The sequence below is a fragment of the Zeus faber genome (genome assembly GCF_960531495.2).
Source record: "Zeus faber genome assembly, chromosome: 21".
Taxonomy (NCBI): Eukaryota; Metazoa; Chordata; class Actinopteri; order Zeiformes; family Zeidae; genus Zeus; species Zeus faber.
The window spans coordinates 15,178,919-15,190,421 of record NC_137208.1 but is presented as its reverse complement, the minus strand read 5'-3'; the positions used below and the strand labels follow the sequence as shown (position 1 = coordinate 15,190,421).

The window sequence follows — 11,503 nt, the reverse complement described above, 5'->3', positions numbered from 1 at the left end:
CCCGAAGGGGTCTCAACGTGGGTCTTCCATACGAACGGGCCGGTCGGGTGGGCTGAAGATGGTTGACGAGTGGTGGGGAAAAGAAAAGATCTGATAATCTCACGAGCCTTCCTGAATCCCGGTTCGGAAAAGGAAAAACTCGGCGCCGGGATTTTTGAGTCAACCATGGGGATTTGCTCATTATCATCAGCGCAGAGGTCCAATGAGTGAGTGGAACCAGCTGAATCAGTGCCTGGCGTGAGCAAAAAGATGGAAACATGGTGTTTTTACTTTCCGGACCTGGGATTTTCTACCTCTGTATAAAATAAGAACACAGAGAGAGTTTGTCGGTTCACAGGAATGAACTAACAAACTGACCGACTCACTCCCTCACTGATTAATTAACCCACTCACTCATTCACTTACTGATTCATTAACTCACTCACTCACTCACTTACTCACTAAATGTATGTGACAAATAATCTCTTGAATTTGAACTTATTAACTCACTCACTCACTCACTCAGTTAACTGACTCACAGACTCACTCACTAAATGTATGTGACAAATAATCTCTTGAACTTGAACTCTCACTCACTCTCTCACTCACTCTCTCACTCACTCACTCCCTCACTAATAAAAACTACCAAAGAGCCATTTTCTCCCGAAGCCATTTTACATTCACATGAACATGTGCACCCTCCGACAGAGAAGACTATAACTTCACCCAAACACGAGTTGAAAAGTTGAGCGGGAACTCCATCTCCCGTAAGCCACAAACGTTCGAGTGATCGTGCAGCAGACAGGTTCACAGACATTACATCAGCCCCATTTTTACGTCTTATTTTATTGTGTTTTAAATGCCGCAATAAAATATATATATACAGTGCAATGATTAAATATGACCATTTACCCGGCTGGCTCGCAGCCTCTCCCCCGACCACTCGTTTCATGTTTTGTTTTTCTTTTGTTTTGTTTTTATTGTAATAATTTGATATTTTAAACCGGCTTTGACACGTGACACCGCCGTCATTAGGTTGGTGTGTTGTTCACGTTCCTCGTTTGTATTTTTCCACCTTGGATGCCGCATTAAAGTGATGTTCAACCCTCCCTCTTCACCATCCTCATACTGATCACCTAAAGCGCGTCGGCGTGTGTTGCATTCTGTGACGATCTTTTCCTCCCGTCGCTCTTTCAGCCTGTTGCGTCGCAGGGCTTTTCATTATTTTTCCCACAGCGGCTGCGGCAGCACCGGCGGTGTCTGGCCCCTGCTACCATGGCAACAGTCTAATATAGTCATACAACTCCGGCGGAAATTATGAAAAACGAGGGGGCGCCGGTGTGGCCGAGAAAAACAGTTTGACGTTTTTGCGATGACGCGTCCAAATTGGGTAAGAATTACGGGGTTACAGCCTCTTCCCCCTGCTCACAACTAAAAAAAAAAAAAAACCTGTGAATGCTTTTGTGAGTGTGTGGACAAAAGCTCCCCCACTTTGACGTATGAATTGGCGTCTGGGCAAAACGGCGGGAGCTGCGGCAGGACAGAACCGTCGGTCGGCCTGGCAGCTTTGGTGCTTTTTTCGCACGCCGGGAACTTCTTCGAAGACCTTTGCGAGGAACGCTCCCCTTTTTTCAAGCTATGAACGATCTGAGTTCTGAGAACGCCATTTTGAACTCACTTCAGGGTTAGGGACATTCCAGCGCAAGAGGAGCCTTCAGCGACGAAAGTGCGCTGTGATTAGTCCAGACGTAAGTGCACGGGGATTGGTCCAGACCTAAGTGTGCGGTGATTGGTCCAGAAGTAGGTCCGCAGTGATTGGTCCTGACCTAAGTGAGCTGTGATTGGTCGAGACATAAGTCCACGGTCCCTCGGACAGAGGACAATCCACCCGGTCGAGTCGCATGGCTGCGGGTGCGGACCAGCCCACGTAAACTCGGCGGTAATAAAAAAAATAAATATATATATATATATATATATATATATATATATAAATTTTATTTTTATTGTAGATGTAATCATTTCATTAATTTTATCTTCCAACCTAAATTGAATGAAAGTAAAAAATCCCCGTGGAATTGCTTCTTTTTCGCCTCAAATTTTGTTCAGAACCTGATTTTGGGGGCCTTGATGAGGTGAAATCAGTAAAAGTTTGCGGACGAAATACAGCGGGAACCCGGATGTGAAGCTAAAAACCCCCATTGGCTGACGACACTTCAGCCTCACTTCAGAGTTCCGACGTGCGGCGCCAGTGCAACCATAAAAAAAAAAAAGCCCCTGACGGTGTCCGGCTCCCGGGGGACCTCCCCGCTTCCTAGTTCCCCTCAGGAGCGTCCCCACAACTGTTCTGCACTCTAGATTCCCATCCGCGAAGCTTTGGCCGAAATCTCGGCAGGAACACTGGATTCACGTGAAAACTTGCGTTCGAATCCTTCGGCCTGCTCACTAAATTAGATATAAACCCAGATCCTCACAGTGTTTCATGTCATAAATGTTTTATTGGAGCCTAACAAAGCCAACGCTAAAAGTACAACAATTAAAAAAATATAGATTACCACAAAAAAATCACATAATATCATCTCAAAGTTAATCTCCTTAAAGGGATTATCTTTTGTAAAAAATAAATGAGGACGATCGACAAAATCAAATATACAGTAATCTCAATGATCCCTGAGCCACAGCACATTTTCAAATCCCCAGCGTTTAACCTTGAGGCCTTTTTCGCGTGACAAGATCCACGTCAACTTTTCCCTAAAAACAGCCCAAACGCGTGAACGTGCACCTTGTGTGAGGGCAGGAAGCGACAGCGGAATTTCCACACCCTCTTCCCGCTCCATGCTCCGTTCTCTCTCTCTCTCTCTCTCTCTCTCTCTCTACAATGTGGAAAAAACAACAAGAGAGGGAAAGGCCAGGGGTGGGGATGTGTGACACCCAACGGGGGGTGGTGGGTCTCGGACAGGGTGGCAGGGGAGATGGATGTGTGTGTGTGTGTGTGTGTGTGTGTGTGTGCGGGGTCAGCAGAGAGACGGAGGGGTTTCTTTCTCTTTTTCGAAGGAGGGGGGGGCGCGAAGGGGGTCCGAAGACGTTTTGAGCTTTGGGGGGGGGGGGTGTAAAGAAATTCAGTAGCGGTGGGGAGGAGCTGGGAGAGAGGGGGAGAGGGGGAGCCGTGGACCTGTGGTCAGGGTGCCACGGGTCCACGGCTGTGAGGGGGCTTTATTTTGCCGTGACCCGGACATTTATCCGCCCGTTGATGTCCGGCGAAATTCGGGCCAATTCGCGAAAGACAGGCCTTCCCCGCAAAACAGAAATAGAGCACGATATACGAACAGCGAAGGAGTCAACCATTATTTAGATTCGGTGTTTTTTTTTTTTTTTTATCAAAGCAGTCGCTGGCAGGGATACCGGAAGGGCACTGCTGGGCGTGAGATCCCAGGTTGGCCATGATTATATTGCTGGACAACGACAGGTGGTTATTCCCTCTTTTACTCATGTGTTGCATTGATCGACAAAATTAAAGAAAGAAAAAGAAGAAAAAAAAATCAACCCACAAAAAGAAGCTCTCAAGGGTGCAATTCAACAAGTCTGCATCATGTTAATTTCTTGGCATAGTAAAAAATATATATACTTTTTTTCTAACTACTGTAGTTGTATACTATACATAGGGCTCGTTTCTGGCATCTGCCATTCTGCCATCATGTGGCACTTAAAGTTATTGCAGCGACAATATAAATAGTTGCCATTGGCGTATTTATTTATCTTATTTAACGGAATTGTACAGCCAGCAGCAAATACACTGCAGACAGAAACATAGGGCTATGAAATAAATAAGTAAAAATTAACAAATAAAGTGATATCAGTGGTGTGTGGATGTCATGGACGCGATTCAAGTTCAAGAAATTAGTTGTCACACACATATACATGCATTCAAAGACAATCCATCCACCCTTCAAGTTAAATCCAGACCATTACTGTGAAATAATTTAGTAAAATACGTTTACTTACGTCTTTTTAAAAAAAAAAAAAAAAGTTTTTATCATCGCCGTAACACAGGTGCGTGCGCAAATGATGGCTCACAAAGGTCACATGATGGCATTCGATTTATTTCGATTTATTCCCCCCCACCCCCCCCCCAAAAAAACCCTGTAGGTATGATTTAACCGACCTTCTTGTTTGGTCTGTAACCAGGCCGGAACGAAGAACTTCTGAAAGAACTTCCGGTGTGTCACGAGCGGAACCAGGGTGCCGAAGCACACTACACCATTGAACTTTAATGAAGGGCCCTCGCCCTGGACCCGTGTATTGCTGCCTGCAGCTAAAATAATAGTAATAATAATAATAATAATAAAAATAATAATAATAATAATAATAATTGTATGTAGTAATTGGCGGACAGTGTGTATTCTTCTCTTTCTATTAGTTCCAAAAAAAAAAGAAGAGCTCAATCTTCGGGGCAATGAAAACGGAGAACACGGCGCCACCTGGTGGTCTGCAGCAGTTAGAGCAGCCACTTCATCTGGCGACTGCGCCATAAAAACCTCACGGGGGGGGCTTCGTGTTGTCATCTAATCTTATTTCATATTGTAATCTGTGTCTATTTACTTTGCTGAACGGTTGCCACCCCTCGTCTGATGAGTGGTGCATTTTAAATGATTTGTTTCAATGAGAGCAAGCCGTACGAAGGCAGCGTAATCCCCCCCCCCCCTTCATGATTTATACACGCATTTCATTCGAGTTGAGTGTGCAATGAAGAAGGTAAAAAAAAAAAAATAATAATAATAATAATCTGTGTGGGGTGAATAAATTCGAAATGCGAAACGGTCAAAGACAAGAGGGACCATGCGTCGTGAGAGGAATGTGCTTGTGCAACGCAAAAAGACGATCCAAAGCGCTTTGCATACGCCAAAAAACAAAACAAACACACGCGTTAAAACGATCCAATCGCTAGAAAGAAAGAAAAATAAAAATCAGATCAAAAAAAAAAACCACACAAGCGCAGTTTAGAGAGGGAACATATGTACATAGCTGTCTCACTCTTAAGAGGAATATTTATTGCTCTGTTAATACCTGCAGATATGTCTCTCTCTCTCTCTCTATATATAAAAAAACGAACGACAACAGGGATCAAGTGCGAACAATAGAAACAACAACGTAGGAACAAACGAAGGGACGAAAAACAAACATACGATCGCGATTCACGGCGTGAGCCCGGACGTTGAGATGAGGACACCCAAGCCACACGGCCCAGCGGCGGGGGCGTGACGGCGACGTCGTCCGGCGTCACAAGTACGTCATCGCAACTAGATCGGCGATCCGAGGGGTTATTTGTGACGTCGATTGAAGATCGGCGATTCGGGGGGGGGTTATTTGTCACATACATACACACACGGCGTCGCTGCGATACGCTACGATCACATATTTCCATTTACGTCCGGGTTTCCGAGACGTGGCAGAGAATTGAGATTGTACACCCGTGTCTACCGTTTCGCGTGTGTGGCGTGGTGACGGTATCTGTTTCCATTAAGAGGACAATCGTTTGACGTCACCGGGACGTATTGCTGCACGAAGGGGAGCGAGGGCGTCCCGTCACGTGGGCGGCGGATTGCGGAAGTGCGCCGCGATGCCGCGTTACGGTGGAACTCGGAAATCGGCCGCTCCGAGGCGGCGTTGCCCTCTTCGGAGCTAGTTGTGTTCCGTCGGCTCTGTTCGGCCGCGGATGTGTTTTCAAAAAAAAAAAACGCGAAACGTGGGCCCTGCGCTCGCGACGTCCGTTTTGTTTCTTTTTATCTCGGTAAACTCGGACACCACTCGGTCAAACGGGCCGCTCGCTTTACAGTACACGTTCCCGAGTAGGAAGTTGGATTTTTCAGAGTTCCGAGAAGACTTGAACGCAGCAGGAGCCGCTCTCGTCGGCCGGCGTCCTGCGGCGTTCCTGTCGTCTGCTGCACCGGGGCCGCTGTGTCCGCAGCTCCCATCACACAGGTACGGATCTGCACTTCTTCAGAGGGTAATAGTAGGTTTGAGGGACAACTTGCATGGTAATAGGTGGGCATTATCCAAATGGAAAATTAATACTTTTCTATATGTGTGCATATGCCACCCATATATACAGTATGTCTTATTTGGGGGGGTCTTGCAGAGCCTCTGGCTATATATATATGTGTATGTAGAAACAGAAACAATCTTTATTTGTCACACAACACATGCTTGCACACACACACACACACACACTTGAACATGGTGGCCGGTGAAATGGTTCCTCTGCATTTGACCCATCCTGGCCTGTCCTTCCTCCGGGGGGCACAGCCAGGAGCAGTGGGCAGCATACGTGGACGCGCCCGGGGACCAGGTGATAAGTGTCCATCGCTGGTCAGACGATGATAGGTGCATGTTTTTGAGGGGGGGTCCTTTCTGACGTGAGCACGGGGAGAACATGCAAACTCCACACAGAAAGGCTCCTGTTTGGGAGATAACCCGCCGGAGCACGGTGCCAACAGCGCCCCAGGCGGGAACCGAACCCAGGACCTCCTTGCTGTGAGGCAGCAGTGTATGTGTATGTGTCGCTCTTGCAGAGGTATGTCTCATTTGATGCCCCTCCCCATACTTATTTTCCATTTTCTCCAGTTTCTACAGGGCTGATGTAGAAATGTCTGACGGAGTCGGCGAACCGGGTCTCGTAGCCCGAAAGATTAGCAAAACCATCACTTATTATTATCATTATTACGACAGAACCGTCCCGCCGGGAGGAGTGGGCCATACCCCGTGTCCTTCCAAAAACATCCCCGTCCCTTCCCCTCTGACCCCCTCCCTCCATGACTCGTCATCACCACCCCTGCTCTCGGACCCGGACCCCTCCCCTCCCCCGTCCGCCGACCTCCCGTCGGATCCTCCCGAATCCTCCACCCGCCCTCGTCCGCTCGTCCTCCTCCTCCCCTGGCTCGGCGCCCGCCCGAGTTCGGCGGCCAAGTACCGCGACCTCTACCTGGAGCGAGGCATGGACGTCCTGATGGTGCAGAGCAGGGTCATGGACTTCCTGTGGCCTCGCTGGGGTCTCGCCTACGGCCTGGAGGTCCTGAAGGTGATGGAGGAGCCCGGGTTCTCGGGACGCCCCCTGGTGGTCCACGCCTGCTCCATCGGGGGCTACACCTTCAGCCAGACACTCACCCACATAGCCCACGGCCCTGAGAGGTATAGGCACGTGGCCCAGAGGGTGGTGGGACACATCTACGACAGCATGGTGGCCGGATCGCTGGAGCACATGGCAACAGGTGGGAGTTGTTTTCGGCACCAAGGGTTCAACCGGGGATCATGTTTCCTTTTGTGTTTTGATATGTGTGTCGAGCCTTTATATAATTCATATCTGGCTGACCTGCATCACTAGTTCCACAAGCTCTCTGTCGTGAAGGTTATTATGAGTTGTAGGAGACGGTGACCTTTGTTTAATTAGCTGTACTAATCAGATGAAGAGAAAAAAAATTGTGTATATAACGATAGTATGATAGTATATTTGCAACCAATTTACTTTGATCTCATAAAGAACAAACCAGTTAAGCCAGTTGTGAATGATGTTTTTAACTAAAATCTTTTTTATCTAGAACTATTTTTAATAGTTATTTTAGTTAAAAAATATATTTTAACTATTTGTTTACTATACAGTTCTACAAATACATTAAGGGTTACGACCATGACAGTAAAGCAGTTGACGTTGTTAGTTTTGCTTGTAAACTTGATTCTGCAGGCTCAAAGAAGGCTTGACAGCCAAACCAAAAAAACCCAGAAACTTACAGACTACTTTTGCTTCCCACATTTCTATATTATTAAACGGCGCTGTGGAATACTCTATTCCGATTGGTCAATTGCAGCGATTGGCGGTTACTTTATCTGAATAATGGCCGTTGTCGTGGGCAACCACTTCTCTTCCTGGTTTCAGGTCTCTCGTGATGCTGAAGTGTTTATCGAAGTTACAATGGAAGACTTTGAGAGATGAATGTGAATGAACCAGATGAAGGGCAACGTTGGCTAAAAAATGTATTGACTGTAATTAAAATCTGCAAATAGATTAAATTTGTTTGTTTGTTTATTTATTTATTTATTCATTCATTTATTTTTGTTGTTATTATTGTAATATATTATTTTATTATTATTGGTATTATTATTATTATGATTACTATTATTATTATTCTTCTTTTTATTTTTATTAATATTAATATTAATAATTTATTTTCACATTTTCAGATTTCAAATTGTAATATGTAACAAACGTTCTTTCTGTCTGTCTCGTGCTGTACAGGCCTGGGTAAAACCCTGCTGCCTTGCTTAGAGGGCCTGGTGAAGAACACCGCCATGCTCTACTTCCGGATCCTCCGACGCTACACGGCGGACTACTACGCCGGCAGCCTGCACGTGTTCCGCAACAACCCCGTCACCGCGCCGGCGCTCTTCTTCTACTGCAACAACGACCCCCTGTGCGACCCCGCCGCCCTAGAGGCAGTGATGGAGCTGTGGAGGTCGAGGGGCGTGCCGGTGGACTGCGGCCGCTGGGCGACGTCGGTGCACGCGGCCCACCTGCGCTGCCACCCAGAGGAATACCTCAGTGTGCTGGGCAGGTTCCTGAACGTGCTGCCCGTCTAGATTGGGAACAGTCTGAAACACCGTTATAGGGGGAGAGGGGGTTTCATTGGGACTCATTCACGAATATGTGCGTTGAAATGTTTGTACTTTGTGCGCAGAAGAGCTGGATACGGAAAGTCAGCACCGGAGTCAAGACACGTGCATTACACATTATAGCCTCATTAGTTCTGAAACACATACATATGTTGATTAATCTGAACCGCCCTTAACCGACAGGCGCGAGCGTGAAACAGCTATCTAGCCTAGGCCATGCCTTGATTTCTCCATATAGGGAACTTCATGGTGAGCCTCAGCGGAAACAAAGAGGAGGAGCTGGCTCCACTGGGCGTGTCTGCTGGAGCCAGCTTGGGCTGTGCAGTAATAACAAAAAATAATACCAGGAAAAGGGTGAATCGATATAAAAGCTTTCTATTTATCACTGTAATTGCATAGAAGCTGTTTGGTGCTTGTAGCGAGGAAGCCGATGGAGTACTTGAATCTGGTGGTCTCTTGTGGTGGAGTTGTGGCTCCAGGTTATTTCATTCACCAATCAGCCACAAAATTAATAACCACTAATATTGTGTGGGTCCCCCTCGTGCCGCAAAAACAGCTCTGTCCCGTGGAGGCATGGACTCCAACAGACCTCTGAAGGTGTTCGGTGGTATCTGGCACCAAGACGTTAGCAGCAGATCCTTTAAGTCCTGGAAGTCGTGAGGTGGGGCCTCCATGGATCAGGCTTGTTGTTCCAGCACATCCCACAGATGCTCCATCGGACCCTAACCCCGCCCATCCACATGATGTAGAGGAAAACATGATTCATCAGACCAGGTCACCTTCTAACATTGCTCCATGGTCCAGTTCTGACGCTTGCCTGCCCATTGTAGGGGCTTTCGGTGGTGGACAGGGGTCAGCATGTGCACTCTGACCGGTCTGCGTCTACTCAGCCCCATACGCAGCAAGCTGTGATGCACTGTGTGTTCTGACACCTTTCTATCATAGCAGCATTCACTTTTTAATTTGTGCTACAGTAGCTCTTCTGTGGAATCTGACCAGATGGGCTACACCTCACTCCCCACGTGCATCAGTGAGGCTTGACCCTGTCGCCGGTTCACCGGCTCTTCTTACCTGGACCACTTTTGGTAGGTACTAACCACTGCATACCGGGAACACCCCACAAGACCTGCCGTTTTTAAGACGTTCTGACCCAGTCGTCCAGCCGTCACAATTTGGCCCTTGTCAAAGTCGCTCAGATCCTTACGCTTGCCCATTTCTCCTGCTTCCAACACATCAACTTCAAGAAGTGCTGCCTAGTATATCCCACCCCTTGACAGCTGCCATTGGAACGAGATGAGCAATGTAATTCACTTCACCTGTCGGTGGTTTTAATGTTGTGGCTTATCTCTGTATATAACAATAGAATTAAAATAAGAATAGTTATAAATAAAAGAACGGCTTCTCTTGGCAGTGGAAACCGGGGATCGCTTTCGTTAAACAGATTATTGATCACTACCAGTCAACAGATTTGCCCATCTTTATAGTTCCATCCAGTCATGCCCATAAATATATCTATGAAGCTAAATATGCCACACCTGCAGAGTTCATTGAGGATCCTAGACTTTAATATATTGTGTACATAAAAAAGAACACATACAAATATCAAGATAGAAAAGCAAAACGATAATTAACAAGTGTAACAATTATTAATTGGTCGCGAATGTTCTTTATTTTTATATTTTATATTGTATATTATTGAGTATTTCCTCATTTCTACTAATTGTGATTCTAATACGTCACTCACAATTCGTAACAAGTTCGGCAATATCATGCTCCAGGACGTCTTTGTGATTTGTGCCCACGACTGGTCTGAGGCGCCTCTACATTTTCTTCTAAAATAAGAACAAATTCAAGTAAGAACACCTCGTTGGATCCCGTGTTCGTGAGCGAGGCCCAGCGTGAGACGACAGAGGAGATGATAAAGAACTCAAAAGACTCCATCTCACCTCATCACCTAGGAACTGCCTGCTTTACCTTTTGAAGTGTTTTTTTGTTTTTTATTTTGATGTTTCCATCTGTGGGGGCAGTCAACAAGGTAATATATATATATATAATATATAAATAATGGTTTTTTTTTATATAAAAACCCTGCCGCTCGGATTCACCCTGCGCCTCCATGTCTCCCTCCTTAACCCCTACCCTCCATTCAGTGTGATATGATGACATTTATGTCTCAGCGGGGGGGTTAGGGTTATTTTAAAAGGTTAGCGGGTCGTGAAGCGCTGCTGCGAAGCCCAAGCCGGACCGCTGCGTAAGCCCCCGTTTGTAATTTGACACGGAAGGGGTTCGGTTTCCGCACGGGGCATGTTAAATAAAGGTTCACAACTTTCCTCTATCATGGGGTCCGTATTTTTCCTCGTCTATTATACCTGTATGGTGGTGAGCTACTTTTTTTTTTTTTCTTTTTCCAGCAATTTACTGATTTGTACATTTGAATGAGAAGATCAAATGAATAGTATATCACTGCAAAGCATAGAGTAATACACTTAACTCATTTCCATTTTTTTGGAGCTGATTTTACCCCTTTGCGTATGAAATCTGCTATGGCTCAAGTCTCAAAGTGACTTTTGTTTGCTGGCGTTTCCTTCCAAATGATCCTCTCTTGTGCTTTTGCTGACAGGCCCTAACTTCAACAGGACCTTGTTTGTCTAAGATAAAAAAAACTGTTGCATTAGGGAATGAAAACAACCCTTGGAGGCAGTCATATGCTGGCTTTATTTTAGATCCACGCTGAAAACAAGAAGTGACTGATGTTAAAAGGAGGAAGTCAGTTTTCTTTGTGATTTCTCTTCCTGTGAAGAATAAAACACACACACACACACACACACGAGGTGACGACATGTTCGCCCCAGCAAACCTAAATCTT

General features: G+C 46.1%; 2 protein-coding genes across 4 annotated transcripts in view; one reads left to right on the top strand and one right to left on the bottom strand.

Annotated features, from left to right (window-relative positions):
• Nucleotides 1–6,983, bottom strand: part of prrt4b (proline rich transmembrane protein 4b) — a 35,925-nt gene extending 28,942 nt beyond the window's left edge. Inside the window, exon 1 of the mRNA XM_080022385.1 lies at nucleotides 6,956–6,983. The gene's annotated coding sequence lies outside the window, so the exon portion shown is untranslated. The remainder of the gene's footprint in view (nucleotides 1–6,955) is intronic.
• Nucleotides 5,442–10,972, top strand: LOC307246472 (transmembrane protein 53-like). 3 transcript variants are annotated; one of them, XM_080022389.1, is made up of 3 exons: nucleotides 5,442–5,955; nucleotides 6,703–7,241; nucleotides 8,264–10,972. In XM_080022389.1, the coding sequence occupies exons 1-3, from the start codon at nucleotides 5,690–5,692 to the stop codon at nucleotides 8,602–8,604; spliced, it is 1,146 nt and encodes a 381-aa protein (XP_079878515.1). In that variant the 5' UTR covers nucleotides 5,442–5,689; the 3' UTR covers nucleotides 8,605–10,972. The 3 variants fall into 3 exon arrangements, with proteins under 3 accessions (XP_079878515.1, XP_079878514.1, XP_079878516.1); XM_080022388.1 differs by having other exon boundaries at nucleotides 6,598–7,241; XM_080022390.1 differs by lacking the exon at nucleotides 5,442–5,955 and adding an exon at nucleotides 6,463–6,526 and having other exon boundaries at nucleotides 6,598–7,241.
• The last annotated feature ends 531 nt before the right edge of the window (nucleotides 10,973–11,503 follow it).

Bases quoted from the DNA above. Each gene is read 5' to 3' on its own strand.
- LOC307246472 (XM_080022388.1), top strand. From the start codon at position 5,690: ATGTGTTTTCAAAAAAAAAAAACGCGAAACGTGGGCCCTGCGCTCGCG. The intron at 5,956-6,597 runs GTACGGATCTGC...CATTTTCTCCAG, and splicing joins CCGCAGCTCCCATCACACAG to TTTCTACAGGGCTGATGTAG. The intron at 7,242-8,263 runs GTGGGAGTTGTT...CGTGCTGTACAG, and splicing joins GCTGGAGCACATGGCAACAG to GCCTGGGTAAAACCCTGCTG.